At 45.3% G+C, this 20,695-nt stretch overlaps 1 protein-coding gene across 14 annotated transcripts in view; it reads right to left on the bottom strand.

The window, feature by feature from the left end:
• Positions 1-20,695, bottom strand: part of LOC148030783 (uncharacterized) — a 385,751-nt gene that overhangs the window by 277,273 nt on the left and 87,783 nt on the right. For all 14 annotated transcript variants that reach the window (XM_087684297.1, XM_087684298.1, XM_087684294.1 and 11 more), the window contains exon 14: positions 12,204-12,300. In XM_087684297.1, coding sequence (XP_087540423.1) covers positions 12,204-12,300 — 97 coding nt within the window. The remainder of the gene's footprint in view (positions 1-12,203; positions 12,301-20,695) is intronic.

Genomic DNA, 20,695 nt, shown 5'->3' with positions numbered 1-20,695 from the left:
AAAGCACCAAATCATGGCGGCAACTGGGACACTAGTATGATTGCCATGTCTTCGGAGGGAATCGGCTTCCCCACATTCTAAACCTGCATCTGAAGCTGTCTAAGCTTGTTGATGTGTTCCCGCAACGAAGAAGACTTGTTCACGGACAAGGTCCGCATCTGCACCTCCAAAGAAACCTGCTTCGTAAGGGTCATCCGGTTATACATCTGGTCAAGCTCCATCCATATCTCCCGAACCACCGTCAAGTGCTCGATGTGGGCTATCACAGCTGTAGTACAAGACAAAAAAAGAAAAGAATGAATCCGGGCATTCAGTTTGTCCCAGTGAGACTGTGCCTTGGCCAACTCCGCACGAGCATCAGAAGAGAGTTTGGACTCATCTCTCACCGAGGGCCGGTCGATCTCCTCCTGTACAAGCTCTGCCAAATCATAAGACTCAAGGATGGCCAACATCATCACGCGCCAGATGCGGTAATTGTCGCCATCGAGCTTTTGATCTGCGGAAAGAGCCGGTAAGACAGGCACCTTCCGATCCATCATCGTCTGGAACTCCAAGTCAATCTCTGTAGACATCTTCACCTATAATGCCTTCACAAATGCAAAAGCACCCCCTCTGACTCTGAAAACGCAGCCTGCTAGGGCTCTTTCTTCCGTGTCCCGAACCTTCTTCACCCGCCGGAGGCGATGAAAAAGTAAAACCTGCACTTGAAAGCTGAAAACACAGCCTTCCTCCTCTTCAAACAGCAATAAACAGCAGCAAATCCACCAACTGGACTTCTTTCCCGCGCGCCCACGCTCGCTTCAGCCTTGTTCCAATGTGCAGCCCTCCCGCTCGCCCTCGAACGCTGAAAACGCAGCCTTGTGTCGCGATGGAATCTCCTCTTCAGGTAGGTTCTTCACTCAATCAGCCCTTCTTCACTGCTCTGATACCATGTCAGAGTGCAGCGATGCGGAAGCGTGGAACCAAGACTAAGAGAGAGAGTGAACGCAGAGAGAAGAGAGAGAGAGAACGAGATAGTGGAAGATGAAGATCTGCTGTATAAAGTGTGCCGTATACAAAGATATGCAGATATGTACACGGGCGCAGTGCGCAGGACTGCATGTCTCCACCTCGACGATGCAACCTGCTGTCCACCTCGAAGTACGCTACAGTCAGCACGATCTCCAGCCTATAATCTGCACGAATCTCCAGCCTGAGATCAGTAATCAGAAGTGTGTAAGACTGTGCAGAATGTCAGCTATAAATAGCCGAAAAGAATGCAGCCGACTAGTACAGTACAGGTCGGACTGCCACGTGGCTGGCCGATTGGTCAATCCGACCAGACTCCCACGTGGCGCCTGCATGGCCAAGGACTCTGATCGCTAACAAAGAGATGGGTCACTACAAAGGTGAATAAATTATGGCATATTAGGGATGGCAAAAAGAAGTGGCAGGAAAGATTCCTTCAGCTTTGGAAGTCTAAGGTTCCCTATCAGGGAAAAGTCTTCTCGTGGAGACTGATGATTGGTGGTCTTCCAACTAGAGAGGTGTTGCATGCTTGAGAGATCTCTGCTGGTCATTGTGTATTCTGCACTACATGTGATGAAACATTGCTTCATCTTTTTGCCTCTTGTCTAGTTGCACGACAGATCTGGTGTTTTATTTAACGTGTGTGGCTCTCGGCAACTCAACTCCAAATAACAGCCCGGTCATGGATTATGGGAAAGCTGCCCTCCGTGCCTTCTTTGCATTCTGATTATTCCTGATGTTCCAGTTCCTTAGATGGACTGCCTTGTGGCATATTTGGCGCACTCGAAATGCCTTTATTTTTTATTCAGTCTCGGGCATCCATGGTCATGTGGCCCGTATTCGAGGTTTAGTGCTATGGCAGATTTCTTCTATTTTATCAGCTGACCTGGTTCTTTCTAGACATTGCTGCCCCTTGGCTGGCTATTGTTCGCTCTACACCAGTAGTGTGATTTTCTCTTTGTGATAAAGTCCTGATAGTCTTTCGTCACTTTCTTTGATGACCTGATGGTCTGATGTAACAGAAGGTAAAGAGAGAGAGAGAGAGTTTCTCTAATGACCTGATGGTCTGATGTAACAGAAGGTAAAGAGAGAGAGAGAGAGTTTCTCTAATGACTTGATGGTCTAATGTAACAGAAAGTAAGAGATATAGAGAGAATGTTGATCTGATGGTCTGATGTAAATATTTACTACTTAATTCAATTATCTTCACGAAAAAAGAAAAGATCTACTAACGTCTCTAAAAGGCTAGAGTGGCCTATGAGACCATAAACAATACAATTGGTATCATCATCTCTCATCAGAAGAAGAGATAAAATTTATGTATAGATCTACATGGTAGATTGGAATGAGAAGTATGGAAACTGAAAAAGCTGGAAAAACTAACTTTAAAAAGATTAAAAAGATTAAAAAGAGTGTACAGTATCTCCCCCTCAGTCTACCGAATCCACCAAGACTCTGTAAACTACCTCTAACTCAGTCAGAGTACCAATGTGCCTCTGTAATGAGCCATCGTGATGTGAATGTGACGCATATGGGCATGCCTATGTTGCCAAGTAGGTACTCTAGTCGTGCTCTGCGTAACGCTATAGCTCTGTCAACTGTTATGCCACCTGATGTTGTACCTCGACAACGCCTATTAGTAGGAGATGTATTGTCTGTGGTGGTAGCAGCTAGGGGTTCAGCTACACTGAAGAGGTCTGTAACTGCTCTCTAGAGGGGTGGGCGATGCTGGGGTCGCCTCCTATCCCGAAACAATAATGCTCTGCGTCGCTGGAGCTCCAATAAGAAAAGGCCCAAACATCTTTGATCCTCATAGTCCATCACCCGTCTTAGTGGTCCAAAGACCTCCTTAAAGAGGCAATGATAGCGGCCTCGGATGTCATAGTATATAGTACATCTACAAATGTAAGGTTCCTCCATTTCTGGCTCCAATCCATAAAGCTGGCACATCCTCTCATTGGCTGCAATATGGCTCCATCGAGCTGTCTCAATCATCAACTGATGCAATGAGGTGAGAATTTGACTCATAGCAACTTGTAGTTCGTGGGAAAGTTAAGCATCCATGTATCTTGGCCTCACTATGAAACCGTCATGAGAAAGCTACAAGAAGTGACATTGGTATTGTGCCATTTTTGTGCCTAATGGGAAAGGGGGCCTGGACCAAGTCCTTTCTGTCTCCACTCTAGTGATGTTTGCTCTGATCACACTATTCATCAACTCTGCACAACTAAGGCTCAAAGAAGGGTAGACAAGGCTGTAATCGAACAGTGGGAATCTATCTGTACTCATGCCATGTAAGTTCAGCTATGTGCTCATATGTGCATACCAACACTGTCTATCTCCCTGTGCTACAAGCTGTCTTGAAGACTCCAGAGCTAGTCTAGGATATCGGTCTTTAGGGAGCTGCCATATCCTCTGCAGGAAAGTAATTGTTTGGAATGACGCCTCAACTACCATGGCTGCAGTGCCCAATTCTACCCAGATGATCTCTTGTGGTACTGAGGCTTTTGCCCTTATCATATGTTCTATCATCATGACCAGCGGTCTTTCCATGTGTTCCCAGACATCATAATGTTATGCTTCCAATCCATCACAATCTATAAGTGGCATCCGTCTAGTATGATAAAGGCTTCGGCCCCAAATGGCTGCCCCATAGAGTAGTGTGGGCATAACTAAACTGTCAAAAAGCCACAATTTCGTATGAGGCTCTTGAAACTATATGTGTGCACACTACCGCTCTAGAGTACCCAAAGCTGCATATCCCATGCAAGCCTAGCCTCTGAAGTCTCCTTCCATGAAAACTGTAGCCCATTGAAAGTGACCCCAAGGTATACATATTGTCTAGCCATTTCCACAAAATGACCGTCATACATAAAGTGGTGCTCTGAGTGTGTCACTCAAGCTGCTGAGGTGTTAAAGACCATAATTTTAGTCTTTCCAAGATTGAACTTGAGACCTTTATCTTCACAAAACACATGCAATGCATCCAAATGCCATTGTAATCCCTCAGGTGAATTTGGGATAAGCACCATATCATCAGCATATAACAAAATCGGTATCAATACCCCAGCCAAGCTAGCTCCCATACCACCCCATCTTTGCATGTAATCAGAAATCTCATCAATGTACAGTCCAAATAGCAAAGGAGAGAGGGGACAGCCTTGCTTTACACCCACCGTGCTAGACAGTGAGTCTGTTGTGCCTCCAGGCACTCATACTCTCCCTATCACAGTTTCATACAATGCATAAATACACCACTGCATATCCTCTGGGACCCCAATGGCTCGCAACCTTTGCATGAGTCTTGCACATGGCACAATATCAAAGGCTAGGCGGAGATCCACAAAACAACAATAGATTTTTTGCCTCCGTGATCGTCCCTTCTCAATTAAGGCCCTTAGTGTGAATATATGTTCTAGCGTATTCTATCCGTGGCAGAAGCCAGCTTGTCCCATAGACTGTATTTTCGTTGTTTCAGCCCACCAACTCAACTCATGCTCCACGATAGAGGCATATATCTTTGTTGGCATATGGTCAATCATAATAGTGCGATAGTTGTTAGCAACCAATGGATCTCCACTCTTGAAAATCGGCACTATTGTGTGGTCACACCAACTTACTGGAAACCTCTCACATACGGCTCTATTGAAGAGATTCGCCAAGATAGGGACCAGTGCATAACATGCATGTGGAAAATGCTCTGCCACAAGGCTATCTTGATCATGTGCTCTCCCATTCTTCAACCTCCAAATGGCATATCTCACAATCTTTTCTATAAAGAAACCACATTGTGTTGGTCTAGAGTTTGATGGACAGGGTATTGCTCTTGTGATGGAACATCATATAGTGCCTTAGCATGCTCATGCCATACCATATGTGATGTCAACTGAATTGGGGTTGTCTCCCATGAAATTTCCTCACCTTCTTGCTGTCTCTACTCAAACAGAGCTGATACATCTCTGACTCTAGTTTGGCTAAATAATCTCTCTTCTTTTTCCGCAAAGGACGTCGAAAGACATTCTGCGCCTGCTTATGTGTGCATGTCCCCAGTGTAATATCCCTCTGTAGGAGGATCCTAGTCTGTCTATGTGAGAGAGGACATGATCAAAGCTCAGAACAAAAAACCAGTAGATAGTGTGAGAGTGACGCATGACACCCAATACAATAGACTCAAAGAGTGTACAATGTAAGTACAAAGTACAACCCTTAAACCTTAGGGCTATAGGGGGTGTTCACACCCAAACATCGTAAGTGCCCATAAGTGTGTGTCATAAGCACATACGAAATAATACCATAAATATGGAGGAAAAAACCTCTCCTACGGAGAGTAAAAAGTGCCCCAATGTCCTATTGATCACCCTGTGAGTAACGGAAGACACACTTAATAGCTTGCCAATGTGACATGCGTGGCTGATACATATATCTGCTCAGGGCTGAAATTGCAAACTGTATGTCCGGCTTAGTGTTGCATAGGTAAATAAGACATCCAGCTACTAGAGCATATGTGTGTATATCAAAAAAATCACTATCATCATGTACTGACAGCTTTAGTCCAAGTTCCATTGGTGTATAGACTAGTTTGCAATCCTATAAGCCAAACTTCTCAAGAAGTTTACCAATGTATCATGACTGTGATAACCCAATACCTCTAGCATCATGTATGAACTAAATGCCCAAGTAATAATGCAAAGATCCCAAGTCTGACACGTCAAAAGTTTGCTGCAAATTTTGTTTAAATGCTGAAACATGTGTCCCTATAGGCAAGAGATCATCAACATAAAGACAAATGATCAACATGGATCCCCCTCTTTACATACGTAAAGGTTAGACTCAGATGAGTTGTTTATGAACCCTCGGCTAAGCAAGAAAGCATCTTATCTTTGCATAACAAGCTCTAGGAGCTTGTTTCAAACTATATAAGGCTTTTTTCAGCTTGCAAGCCAAGTGTTCCAAGCCCTCAACTGCAAAACCAATGGCCTATTGTACATATAATTCCTCATGAAGTTCCCCATGTAAAAATGTAGTTTTAATATCCAACTGATGCGCAGTCCATCCATAATGAGCAGCCAAAGCAACCATGGTTTTGATGATCATCATGCGGGAAGTAGGAGCAAATGTCTCCTCCTAGTCAATGCCTTTTTTCTGTGCATAGCCCTTAGCTACAAGCCAATGGACCCATCTATATTCCGTTTTAGCTTGTAGACCCATTTTGTTCCAATGGCTTTCTTCCCAAATGGCAAAGACACCAAATCCCATGTTTGATTCTTTTTTATAGAATCCAATTCAGTTTGCATTGTTGCCATCCAATGCACACTTTGTTGTGCATCCTTAAAACAGTCAGGCTCCTCTTCATCAAGGGTGCTTGCTGCCATAACAAACTCCATGGTATGTGCAGTATCATGCATACGAGCTTGCCTTCTAGTACGATCACCCATGGGTGCATCCAGATGACTATCTTTCATAGTCTGTAAATACCATCTAGGCATTTGTCTTGCCTTCTAACTATGCATAAGCTCTTGCTGAATTTCAGTTTTAGCACTTTGTTGAATATTCAGATCAGCCAATGGCTGATTTTCTACATTTTCCAAAGGAGTAGCTGGCTGAACATTGAGTTCACTTGCTGAAACTCCAGCTAAATCACCAAATGTAATGGGCAGCAGACCTTCAAATACATCACGGGCAGCCTGATATGTGTCTAAACCAACCAGGGACAATTCTGATTTTTCATCAAATAGTACATTCCTACTAGCAAACACCTTATTCGAAACAGGATCATAGAGTTTGTAGCCCTTGCTCTCACTGCTATATCCCATAAAAATGCATTTAAGAGCCTTGTTATCCAACTTTTTCCTGAGTACCTGTGGAATATGTACATATGCAAGGCACCCAAAGGTATGAAAGTGTCCAACAAAAGGTTTCTAGCTGTTCCAAGCCTCAAACCATCTAGAAACTATGAGGCAAGCTCTTTGCCTTCAGCATGCATCTGGCCATCTCCATGAGTGACAGATTCTTTCTCTCTACAACCCCATTCTGTTGTGGAGTATAAGCAGTAGTGTATTGGACTATGCCCTTCTCCTTCAACAGCATAGAGGACATGTACTCCCCCCTCGGTCCAAACGGAGAGTCTTAATTTTACAACCATACTGGTTTTCAACAAGTGCAATAAAAGCCAAGAATGCATCATAAACTTCTGACTTTTTGACCAAAGAGGAGACCCAGCAAAATCGAGTAAAGTCCTCAATAAAAGTCACAAAATAGTGGCATCCTCCCAATGACTTTCTCTGCATAGGCCCATATACATCTGAATGCACTAACTGCAACCTGGCTATTGCTCGAAAAGCAACATCATGGGGAAATGAAAAATAATGCAGTTTTCCCAAAATACATCCTTCGCACAAGTGCTCAAGAGATCTCTCCAGTAGAGGTAATCCATCTAGCACTTACGCACGTTGTAAGAGCATCAAGCTGCCAAAGTTCACATTGCCCATCCTATCATGCCATAACTCTGCCTGTATCCTAGCAGGAGTGAGAGTGGATGTCAAATACACTAACTCATCAACTCAGAGCATCCAACTCGTATAACCCACGACATAAAGTGCCTGTCAAGACCAAAGTTATGTATTCTTTGTCTCTCACCATGCATTGGTCATCATCAAATGTGACCTACAATCCACAACGTGCCAAAGAAGAGATAGAGAGCAAATTCTTCTTTATGCCTGGCACAAATAAAGCATCCTGTAGGCGGAGAATAGAGCCATCAATGGATGTGAGCACAATCTCCCCAATACCTCTAATAGGGTATGATGCATTGTTGGCACACTGTATAGACTTGCCAATTGGAGTTGCATGAACAGATGCAAATAAATCTCTACGATATGTAATATGCCTAGAAGCACCACTCTCAAAAAACCAAGTGTCTGCATCCTCAATAGAGTTGAATGCTCGATCTGCCCAAGAGGTATCATAACTGCATGTGTAAAAACAATAAACCCTGTCTGTAACAAAGGACGCGGACTTAGTAGCAGTGAAAGGAGCATTAGAAACAGGCATTCCTGACTCCTTTTTCTTCTCTTTGACAATGCACTTTCTGCACTCAGTGATGTAGTGGCCTGGCTTCTTGCAATAATGGCATTTTTCCTTTTTGGCTTGCGTGTCCCCTTGTTTTTTGTTTGCTTGTGATGTGCCAGAAGTCCCAGAACTCTGCGCAGCATTCTTCACTTGGCTGCCTTTGCCTTTCTGTCTAGCCATAAAATTCTGCTCAGAGGCTATAGCATCCACACCACTATTCCTCCGTATTTGCTCCTCCTCTAGAAGCAAACTGACTAACTAAAGAAAAGTGATTGGCTGCACAGCAATCCCCATGGTAAGGCTTAAGGCCGTATGAAAAGCCAAGTACGAAGGAGGTAATGAGTTCAAAGTGGTAGATATCATTTGTGCATCCGAATAGTACTCATCAACATTCATGAGTTGCTCTTGCAAGTCCTGAATTTTGTTCAAGTGATCCTTAATAGAATCACCTTCATCCATTTTCAATATCTCTAGCTCTTTCTTTAAGAAAGAGATACGAGTCTCATTCTTGCCTGCAAACATCTGCTCCAAATTTAGCCAAGCTTCTCGTGAAGAAGCTACTGAACGAATGTGGGGGATGATTGACGGCTCAACTGCCAATGCAATCAGCGACAGAGCATGTGCATCCCATGTATGCCATGCTTTTTGAGCTACTAATCTTTGTGGAAGTGGCTGAAGTGGAGCAGGCTGAGATGCCCGTTGTGCACGTCCTCCTAGAGGAGGAGTGGCTCGAGCCACAACCCCAGGTTGAGCTTCTTCTCCACTGACATAATCCTGAACATTTTTGGCCAGAAGTACATTCTTCATCATGAAAGACCAAAGTGAATAGTTATTTCCATCCAGTCTATCCTCTTTGGATACATAGGTGAAGACATCTCCTCCCTGATTTGCCATGATTATCAATTACCAAGAAAGAGCAAAAGAGCAATGTCAAAGCAAGACCACACTGGAAATCTGAAAATTTCCAGAAATTATAGGAAATAGCTTTCTGCAATTAGTGTACAGAGGTGCACTCTATCAAAACTGCTTGGAATGCACGTAGTCAAACGTGCAATTAGTATTCAACAACACTGCACCAGCAAAATCCCCAAAATTCCTTGCCTCAAATGTGTTCAAAACAGTCTTTCTGTGATTGTAGCTGCAATACATATGCCACTGTCCTCACAAAACATAAAAGCCCCAACAATTTTTATGAATTTGCCCAAAAAATTTGCATCCAATGTGTCCCAAACACATTTTTGAATGTTGTGTCTGCTGCATAGGAACCCCCTCTTCCAAAAACTTATCTGGAATGAAAGGAAAAAAAAATTAAAATACCTGACGTAATGACAGGCTGTTGTCACTGACCATTGGCGCCCGCGTGCTAGGTCAGAGGGGTCGTCAACGTAGTGCTGACAGGTGACGGGCGAACGGCCGTTTTCTAAGGCGCAGTTGACGAGCTAAGGGCAGGCGTCAGGCGGGCCAGAGAAGACAAGCGCCCGATGTGCAAGCGGCAGGCGGTAGAGTCCAAGCGGGTGGGCTCACACTGGTGGGGCGAGAGCAATCTGGCGTGAACAACAGACTGACGTGGCGGGTACAGGCCTGGCGTATACAGGACGAAATGCTAAAGGACAGAGCACTGGTCAAGTTGCCGAGGTCATGCTAGACACTAAGGTAGAGTTGAGCTGAGGAGAACCGTGGGGCTGAGCTGAACAGGGCCTTAGCTAAGCTAAGCAGACCCAATGCTCTAATACAAAATGTGAGAGAGGATAGGATCGAAGCTCAGCACAGAAAACCAGTAGACAGTGTGAGAGTGAAGCACGACACCCAATGCAATAGACTCAGAGAGTGTAGAATGCAAGTACAAAGTACAACCCTTAAACCTTAGGGTTGTAGGGGTTGTTCACACCCAAACATGGTAAGTGCCTGTAAGTGTGTGTCATAAGCACATACGAAATAATGCCATAAGTCTAGGGGAAAAAACCTCTCCTACCAAGAGTGAAAAGTGCCCCAGTGTCCTACTGATCACTGACACTCCTATGTGAGCGTAGGCGTAAGTGAGACATGAGTGAAATAGCCAACAGTCTGCACTCATCATCATACCAAGCATTTTGAGGGGTAGTACATTGCATATTGCAGTAGAGCCCATCTTACATGGCAATGCCTCTGAAGCTGCAGCATGTAAAACCTTCACTAGAAATCTAGTAACATCTTCCAATGGTTCATGTTGGTCGAGAGAGAGAGAGAGAGAGACAGAGAGACAGAGAGTGAGCGAGAGAGAGAGAGAGAGAGAGAGAGAGAAAGTAAGAGTTAAAGAGAGAATGTGGACTTGATGGTTTGATGTAAATATTCGCTATCTATTTTAATTTTCTTCACGAAAAAGAGAGAGAGAGAGAGAGAGAGAGAGAGAGAGAGAGAGATGATCTAATGTTCTGAGACACATTGCTAGGCTTAAAGGCCTAGTGTTCCGAGACACATTGCCAGGCTTAAAGGCCTTTTGCTTTGGCAGATAGATCTCATTCCACACTCTGACTTGCTCCCTCGGGAAGACTTACTTCCCTGGCATATGGCAATTTCCACTGTGTCTTTGCCATGACTTGTGTATCTCTGTCCGGGTTTTGTACTGACAGTTGACACACGCTAGCGTACAGCCATCGTGTACCTTGTAATCATGTAAACTTGTACCTTTTTTTGTAATTAATACAATTACCTTTTACGAAAAAAAAGAGAGAGAAAATGAGAGATTGAGAGAGAGAGAGAGAGATTATATGATATTATATGATACATTAAAGTTTGCAACGCGCCAAAATGACCTATGAGACCATGAGTTACAATCATGTGTATGATATTATGACTGTCTGAGCAAAACATGTAGCACAAAGCAAAAGAAGGAAACTGGGTAAGGCTATGTGTAAAATATGGAACTCTATCTGGTAACAATGAGCTCCAAATGGTACAATCTCATGTGGATATGGAGGCCGTAGCTCTAGCCCAAGTAATAAACTCCTGTATCTAACTACCTATAAAGATGTTGTCAGTGTCTATGTCATGGCCTAGCCCGTCTGGATCGGCTAAACTGAACAGCTTTGTCAATCAGTACTCCCTCTCTGTGTGTGAACTGTGGTGGTGAGAGAGTCTCCTTTGTGGACTGGGGCTGTAACTGTACTAAAATCTCCCTTGCAAAGAAGTCTATGAGCTGCCTCTAGGAAGGGCCTCAGTGTCCTGGAGCAGCTGTACTCTTGAGGAGCATGTCATGAAGCTATCGTATCTCAAGGAGGAAGAGGCCAAGTCATCGATGGTTGGTCAAATCCAGGACTCTAGATAGCAGTCCAAATCTGTCTCTAAACAGACAGTGGAAACAGCCCTTAAACTCATAATAAGTTCAACTACCAATCCAGGAAAAAGCAAGGTGACTGAATAAGGAGGGAGTCCATTGTGGAGCTCGAAGCTCTTAACAGTGAAGCCACTATATCACGGGACCATCTAAACGACTCCTTTCGTGGAGGCTATGGGGGAGCTGCCAACCAGCTTCAAAGCTGCCTCAGCTGAAGTGAGACAAACCATTAAAATACCCTGAACCATCAATATCGCCTTTGCGATCTGTGTGGTATCAATGTGCATGGTAGAAAGAAGCCAATCGCAAAGCTGTGCCCTAGAGAGAGAATGCTCGACAACCTTACTGAAAATCACGGTCTCCTCTAGTTTCCTTTCTTCAAAACCTTCAAAATTTAGTCTAAATATCCCATTTTGATAAAAACTTTCTTCTTTCTTATATTTAAAATGTAGCTTTAGGAAGCTTTAAAAAATGTGTCGCTTTTCTCTTTAAATTGTCTGTTAGAGAGAAGATGCATCCTTGGAATGAGAAAATGGTTGTTTTCCTTGGATCCATTATATATGACTTCCTCCCTTCAGCATGGCCAGCTTAGAGAATATCCTTTCCCTTATTTTATGAGGTCATTTCAATTGACTTTTTTTGTGTAATTTTGAACTTTTTTTTTGTTTTGTGTGTGTGTGTGTTGGTTGTTGGTTTTGGGTTTTTTTTGTGTGTTGAATTTGCCTATGCCGTTATCTATTTGAGTTAAAAAGAAACCTAATTACATAGAGCGGAATATTAGAAAGGGTGGTACATTGATGATATCTCTACACACCTTTTCATTCTCATCAAGAATGTCATGAAATTCTTGTTTTATCTTTTGGATCTTTTTTCTCAGCTCTGTTTTATTGACTTGGATTGCAAGTGCTGACCTGGAAGCAACCATTGCAAAAAGATTGCCGAGTTGAAAATAAAGTTCACAGTTATCGAAATTGCAGCATAGCCTTATCCTAGGTCCTCCCTTGCTGTTCATATGTTTTTATTTGGGATTTTCAAATTGGCTTGAAAACCTTGTATGATTCTGATTCTTTTTATACAGCAAACGTTAGCCAATAATAGTTGCAAACAAAAATGTATGTACATGCTTGTTAATTACAAAAAGCCAAAACCCAAACAATAAGATACATCAAAGATGATGATTATGCAAAAGGTGAACACATAGCTCGGTGATGTAATCTTTCATATCTTCTTTTCTTGGGATGAAATCCTTCATCAGCAGCAAGAAAACTGCAAGATGAGACTACCTACTTACTTCAGGTTATTATGCGCCCACAGAAGCAGACCAGCCATGGGATTCGGACATGATCTTCAAATTTGGCAATACTAGACCTGCAAAAAATCATCTTACACTACAAGGCATGATTTTTATCGTTCGCAAAGATTTGTTCAAGGTACAAAGTGCCTTGGGGACTTGCAGCTTTAGAAACGTGTGGCACACCAGGTGGAACATTTTGGACTATACAGTCTTGGGATGGAAAGACAAAAAGAAGTTTTTGATGATGTAAACAACCATGATTAAGAAAAGCAAAGATAAAATTCATTTCTGTGAAATGTTGGTGCAAATGAGAGGAAGATATCATACACTTCTGTACAATTTACCCAACTGGTAAGGCATCCACAAAATGTCTAAATAAGAAAGCCCTTTGCTTCAAAGGGCAGCTTCTTTTTTCCTTTTACCCACAAAAAGAATGAGATCTATTAATAAGACCTCACTCCTATGAAGAACTTCAATGATACAAGAAATGAGAGACAATCTCCTACAAGGGTTGAGAATGTCATACATCACAAGATACAAGAGAGAGTCTCTAAGATATGCGTAACCTATGTGGGTGCATGTGTATGCATAGTCATGACATAAGTATATGTATTGAGGCATATGCATACATATATGTAGAAGCATAACCTATTAACTACCAATCTAATATTTACAAATCTCAAATCCAAGCTATTGGATTCCCAAACATATGGGTGACTATGTCACCACATCATAACAATAGGCTCCTCCTAACAGCTGAACTACCACGGTCTCTAAAAAAGGTTTCACTTGTAGCTTTAGAGATTTCATATCTAGCTGTCCCCATCTAAGCATATAGAAACTACCACCACTAATGTGGAAAAGGTCCTGGAAAAACACATCTTGAACAGTAAAGTGGAATTTATTCTAGGAGAGATTCTGGGCATTGCCAAGAGAGAATTTCATACAGAGATCATTGATATCACTAAGTAATATTTGCAATTTGTTAGGAATCCAACGCATGCTATGGTTCAAGGAGAAGAAGAGCCAGCATTGCAAGCTATTCAGGTAGTACAGGTTGATGAGGATGCTAAAATTGAAATTGCTGATGCTGAAAATGTGATTGCTAATGATAAAAAAGCAGTTATTAAGGTTCAACTGTTATACCTAGAAGCCATTATACACAAAATCATTGGGCTTGTCTGACTATTGAGACAATTGTGAAAGTTAGGGATCTTGAAACACCCTACATTGCTTATCATATCATGCTCTGAAATGAATGCTATGCTCTGAAATCCATGCTATGGTCAAAAATTTGTATGAGAATGGCAAATGGTGAGTGGAGGTTGAAAATGTCACCAACATGTGAATTTACTCCTAGCTCTAAGCATGAAGGACATTGCATCAGCAATCTTGGACAAGGGTAGGACTTTGGAACTTTACTTTTCCCACAAAAAGAAAATCCTATTAATAATGCCTCGAAGAAAACCCCCAAGGTAAATACAAAGTATGAAGAGCTCTGCAAAGAGTAACTAAGTACATCAAAAGTACAATGGTTCTCTGAACAACCAATCTAGTGGGCTAAAATGCCAAATCGTTTGAGAGGTGGTATGAAAGATGTCTAAATCCAAAATCTGCAAGAAAACCTCTCTTTTCATCCTCATCCTCTCAGACCTACCATATAACTTCTCCCATCTCCCATGGAGATTATAGACTATTTCCATCCAAATCCTTAGTAAAGACTCTCTAGTGGACGCATCCTGAAGATCCATGACACAACGGAATCCATGATGGCGACATGGGGCATTGTAGCTTGGGTCACAACCAAAGGTCCAACGTGCATCTATGAGGACATTCAAGGGAGCACTTCTTTTCTCATCAATGGACAACAATTGAGTAGGATCCTTACCCCTAACTACTTGTAGACACAGTGGACTCAGGGACATTATCATAGATGGGAGTTAATTTTCAGCATCATAGCTTGGTACATATGGATTGTGAGATGTGCCTTCTTTGGCTCAACACATCACAAGCATGCCACTAGGTACCTACCATATCCAAGCCAACTGCCAATTGCTAAACTCCTATGGGCTACAAGCCATAGAAAGAGAGATATCTTCATATACTTGAAGTTGTCATGTAGCCTTCTCCAAAAGTCATGAAGCAACTCATCTGAGATTCCCCCTCTGTTCCAATGGGGGCTGGCGCTAGCTATGCTCTAATCTTGCTCATCTCTATCCTCCTCCCCATCCTACTAGTGTAGCCGAAAAAGGGTACGTCACATGGTCTATAAAGGAAAGGATCCCTCCACTTCCTCTGCCATATCCATCTATAGTCTCTATAGGGGCGGCCTCTGGTATGCCCAGTATCTTCATCCATCTACAAGACAAGTGGCGGGTCTGCGTCTATGTTCCACTTCCTCTCAAAGTGGGCCACTACTCTGTTCCTTTACCTAGAGCAACCATTGAGTGCTATATGGCCAAGATCTTCTCACTAGAGGCAGCCATCCTCCTCAATCATGAAAGTGAATGTCCTATCTCTACTAGACATAATGACAACTAGAAGGATGTCCTCTAGTGAAGAGACCAATCCAATCTGAGAGGTAGTTATAATTGTCTGCCAATCTGGTGGAACCCCTTCCGTCATGGCCTCAATCATAGCTCTGGCTCCCCTAAGACCCTGTACTCTCTTCCCTCTGGGTCTCTTGTCCTAAATCCTGAAATGCAAACCAATCCCCCATTGGCATAGCAACCTTTGTAGAGAATCTCCCGCATGAAAAGTATGACCATTGTCTAAAACTATGGCCTCACTCTAATCTCAAATAATGCTAATCTCCTAAAGGATCCAGTGAATGCTAGGCTGCCATGGTCCTCATGTGTAGGTATCATATCCTGTATCCTCCCCATCAGAAGTTTGGGAAGCCCAAGTCTATTTAATCATTAAAAAATTTGCATGGGATTTTTGCATGCCTTGTTAAAAGTGAAAATTGTCATTTCGAACAATTTGTTCAATTTGCAGCTGCATGCAAATAGGGACAGCCATCTTAGGCTACACCAAGCTTACAAAAGGCCATTCTAAAGCAAGGGAGGTGACCCCTAGCTGTGGAAAGCTTTGGAACCGTCTCATGACCTGCACAAAAGGCATTGTGAATCTGAACGAATCAACCCTCTACAAAACTTTGAGCTCGCCTGCTGTCTAGCTGCACCACCCCCTGGTCTAGTCACGTCCGCCTCCCAATACCAACCACCATCACCACCCTGTCTTGCGCCGCATGTCGCCTCTCCCTGCCGACGCCTCCCTATTCGCCAGTTCCTCCTCCAGTCACCGCCAGCTCAATAGTTGCTCCCTCCATCTGCAGCAACATTCCCCTCAGTATCACAGCAGCTAGCTCGGTAGGTCCTCAGCAATGACGCGCAATGGAAACCTCTCATCAGATGCCGGTGCATTCTGCGAGTGTCCCCCAATCAAACACCTTGTGCATCGTCCTTTCTGAGGAATAGCTCTTATCCGTCCGTGCCACACAGAGCTAGAACTGTCTTTGGACAGGTCATAGGACACTCTCCATCCAGGGCCCAACTTCAGGATTGGCTTCACTCCACGCTACGCATTGGCATAGCGCAGATTGTGAAGGCAATTCTCATGGGTCAAGGGATCTTCATGGTCCCGACTCACCTCCATGGATGTAGCCCGTGAGCTAGTGGATAGCTCACCTTATGTCTCCACGAAGGGGGTCATCCATATGGTTTCTGGTATAGTGGGTTCACAGTGGAGGACTTCGCACTCCACAACAAGTTTCCTAGATACCCAGTCACCCTTCTATTCCCCAGACTGGTGGTAGAGTATCGTCAGTTACTGAAGGACTTTGGACGGCTTTTTGGGAGAGTTCTTCCTCCCTCCTTCATGGATGCAGTGAGAGCCGGAGGAGTTCCGAAGGTATGGGTGGCCGTGGAAAATACAAAGAACATACCTAAGTTTCTTGAGATTGAGGCAGGCAGACACTCTTTCAGGCAGCAGGTTATTGTGACAAGGCATCCTGGTCAGTGCCTGCAATGCCATGACTTTGGGCATCATGCAGCAATTTGCACGCATTTCGGAGCCAAGGTGGCTCAGTCGGCAAACCCGCAGGTGGATGCTGACGCTTTTACTCGGGTCCAACGACAACAGAGAGGGAGACGGTAGGGGGAGCCTCAGCCAACCCCTTAGACACAGCCACGCTAGCAAAGAGTAAGAGGGCGGCGACGGGCCCCCGTCAGAGCACCCCATAGCAGCCCCCCATCTATCCCACCCAGTAGGATCATAGGTCTCCACCCCCACCAACCACTAAGGCATCACAGCCCACCCCACCTAAGATTCCCCAGTCCCCCCTGCCCACCCCCACCTCATGGATTTCCCCCCGACCCTATCCCACAGCCCCCCCTTCCGCGGCCACTCACACCCGCCATATACTTCCGATCACCCCACCATCCCTCACTCTTCCTCTTCCCCACCATCTCCCCCGCCAAACAACCCCTCTGATCCTCACCTAGTACATGTGTTCCCCCCCCTTCCACAAGGGGTGACGAGCCTCACACACCCATATCTTCTCCTTGCCAGCAGCCCACCCCCCCCCCCTCTCCCCACATAGCCACTAGCTCATCTGGCCCAGCCGTCCATCACACTTTCCCTCGACAAGCATAGTTTCTCCCACGAGTTTTTCTGCACTGGTCTGTGGTTCTATTTGAGAGTTGCAGAGCGTGGAGAGTTTCCACTCCCTCTGAAAGTGGGGATCTTCGTGGTCCACAAGTCAAGGAGCGGCAAGTTCCATTTACTAGCACCACCGGATGGACCAAACTATGCTTTCTTCTTTCAAACCTCTCATTCACGAGACTAGACGATGACACAAATAGAGGAGAAAGTGAGGGTCCAGGCTGTAGACCACATCTCCAGTGGATGGGTGAACGAGGGCTAGCACTCTTTTCCCAGCAATGACCAAGGTGCATGATGGACATTAATTAGTGGAGTGGAGCCAAGATCCCACATCTGAGCATTATTTTTCAAGCCCCTACCCAATGGAGCTCACCAATGGATGTGATCGAGTGGCCCTCCGCAGAGGCTGCCGGCTTCTACTAGTGCACAAAGTCACGTCACTCAGCTTGGCTGATGGACGCCCTGGTTGTACTGCCTCGAGCATCTATCACCCCCATGGTCTGTCCAAGAGCCACCATGGGGGAATGGAGTTCACGCTCTAGGCCTGTGGCCAAGCACATTCGCATGCCCCATAGCTCTTCTTCTTCATCAGCCGCTTCCACACCGAACAGATGCCTATTCGGTCAGTCACAAGTTTCCCCATGAGTCTACACCTAGCATCCTTGAATGTAAACAACCTACACTACAGTGGGGCACGTGGTTCCAGGAAATTGATTGTTCAATAGGAGCTGCAGCATGCCCTTGTCGGACGAATCGACATCTTACTTCTTCATGAGCATAAGCTCACCCCCTCAGAGGCCCATCGGTTGGGGAAGGCACTTCCAGGCAGCTCACACACCTACAGGGAGTACTCCATCAATGCCCACGGCAAGAGTGCAAGCGTATGCACCTCTATTGGCCCGAGCCTTACCGCCTATGTGCAAGACCACAGGACGATTGTGGCACAGAGAGTCCTATGGATCAGACTAGATTTAGGGGACTCGTGCCTTGGAGTCCACAATGTTTATGCTCCTACTGAGTTCAGGGCATGCGGCAAGTTCTGGATGGAGATTGTAGCGGGACTTCCAAAAGTGGACTCTTGGATTGTTGGAGGAGACTTCAACAACCTGGAGGCCTTAGAGGACCAACAAGGCAAAGGCAGAGATTACCAAGGTATGGCATGGGAGGTCTTCCTCCTCGCAGTAGGATCACATGATGCTTGGCGGGACCCAACTTTTCACAAGAGGGAGAGGTCGTTGGACTTCTCTTGGGAATACAAGCACCTCGGCGGAGCTCTTTTGGAATGGCCAGACCGGTTCTATGTGGGAGAGTGGGGGTGCTCTTGAGGAGGTCAGGTAGGGCAATTGGCTGGCACTACTTTGTCTAATCACTCCCCAATTTTCCTCACACTTGATGCTCCCACTTCAGCCCTTGACATGCTATCCTGTCGGATCCCTGACTCGATCTACAGGAGGAAGGAAGTGAGGAGACAGATTGAGCAGCTCTGGACTAGGGAGTGGGCTAAGATGGACTGGATCGCAGAGGAGGTACACGGGTCTTAGCCGAGTTGAGCAGGATCTGCCAGGAGACAACCCTACAAGCCAAGCAGCAGTGTTGGGAGGAGGAAAGAGAACTCCAGCGAGACCTAGCAACCACTCAGAGACTACTCCAAGAGGCACCAGGGAATCCCACTCTCCACACACAAGAGGCGCTCTAAGTTCTCCTTCCGTACCTCAGCAGGCTTTTGGGTGCGAAAGGGGGACACAATGTGCAGGGAGTTCTTTCAGGTGCATCAGCCTCGCACCTCACAAGGTCACATTCGCAGCCTCCGTGATCAGTACAGGAGGATTCGCTCTAGCCCAGATGAGGTGATGACGATTACCACTGACTTCTACAGACAGCTTTTTCAGCAGGAGGCAGTCTCAACCAGAGTATAGCGTTGTAGACAGCAGGTCTGGGATTGCATTCTGTCCCTTGTCACAGAGGAGATGGGACGCTCCCTCCTAGACCCCTTCACAGAGAAGGAGCTAGCTTAGGCCTTCCATCACAAGATGGGCAGAAATGCTCGGGAGAGGATGGTCTTTCTAAGGCCTTCTTCACTACCTATAGGAAGGTGGTGAAAGACCCCCTACTACTAGCCTTTCAGGAGATTTTCAGCTCAAGACAACAAATGCCAAGGAGTTTATTGGCAGATCTTGTCAGTCTCCTCCCCAAAGGAGGAGACCCGTTGGAGCTGTCCCAGTGGAGACCGATCACCTTGTTGTAAGTGGCCTATAAGGCACTGGCCAAGATGATCCGTAGTCAACTCCGCCCCGTGCTTCTGGACATCATTCATGACACCCATACAAGTTTTGTCCATGATAGGAGCATCCTAGACAATATCTTCACTTTCTTCGAGGCAATCGAGTGGGCTCAACACAGTGGACAGGGATTGGCAGTACTCCTGGATTTTGAGAAGGCCTATGACAAGGTTGACTAGGACTTCTTAGAGGGCAACATGGCAAGGTTAGGCTTCCCCCAAGCATGGATCAATGGGATTTCTGCACTGTACAGATCAGCCACTAGCAGGGTTCTCAGTGATGGCAGGAGGGAGGAGGAGTTTCGACTAGAGAGATCTGTCCAGCAAGTCTGCCCTCTTGCCCCGTATCTTTTCTTACTCTTTGCAAAGGCGATGTCCTGCTTCCTCTACTCACGTGCGAGCGGGCTACGTGGCCTTCGACTTCCGCTGAGGGAGGAGACTGAACTTTTGGACTCAGAGTATGTCGATGATACCGCTCTTTATGTAGAGGATGATGAGCTGATGTTGGAGAGAGTGAGACTAGCTCTGGAGGTATTTTGCACTACAGCTCAAGCGAAAATCAACTAGTAAAAAGTCGATTGATTTTCTTACACATCCAAAATCTAGCACGGACTGGGGTGTCCACTTGGGGTTCAGATGGGTGAGTAGCAAGGGACAAACCATCCGATATTTAGGGTTCCAAGTGGGACTCCACATCACTCCTGCCCAGTAGTTTCTTCCAGTTCTCCACTCTATTAGGCAGAAGTTGACCTACTCGAGCACAGTCCGCCTTTTCTTAGCGGGCCTAGCCCTAGTGGTCAGCCACGTCCTCCTAGTGACGGCTTGGTACACCGCCTCTTGTTGATACATCTCCTCATCTTGTGTGGTTCAGCTTCACCGCCTAGTGCGGAATTTTCTCTCAGCTGGCTCAAATGGTTCCAGGGATTCCCAGCCAAGGTAGCATGGGCGACCATCATCCAGCATCGGTCTGAGGGAGGGCTTGGGATCATCGACCCAGAGTTCCAGAGCCTAACCCTTTTGGGCAAGCTAGTGGTTCATGGTCTCACACAAGGTGGGAAGACTTGGAAAG

Source organism: Lygodium microphyllum, chromosome 9, assembly GCF_053477565.2.
Source record: "Lygodium microphyllum isolate KBCC chromosome 9, Lygodium_microphyllum_v1.1.10, whole genome shotgun sequence".
Lineage (NCBI taxonomy): Eukaryota > Viridiplantae > Streptophyta > Polypodiopsida > Schizaeales > Lygodiaceae > Lygodium > Lygodium microphyllum.
This window is presented reverse-complemented; position numbering and strand designations above follow the sequence as displayed.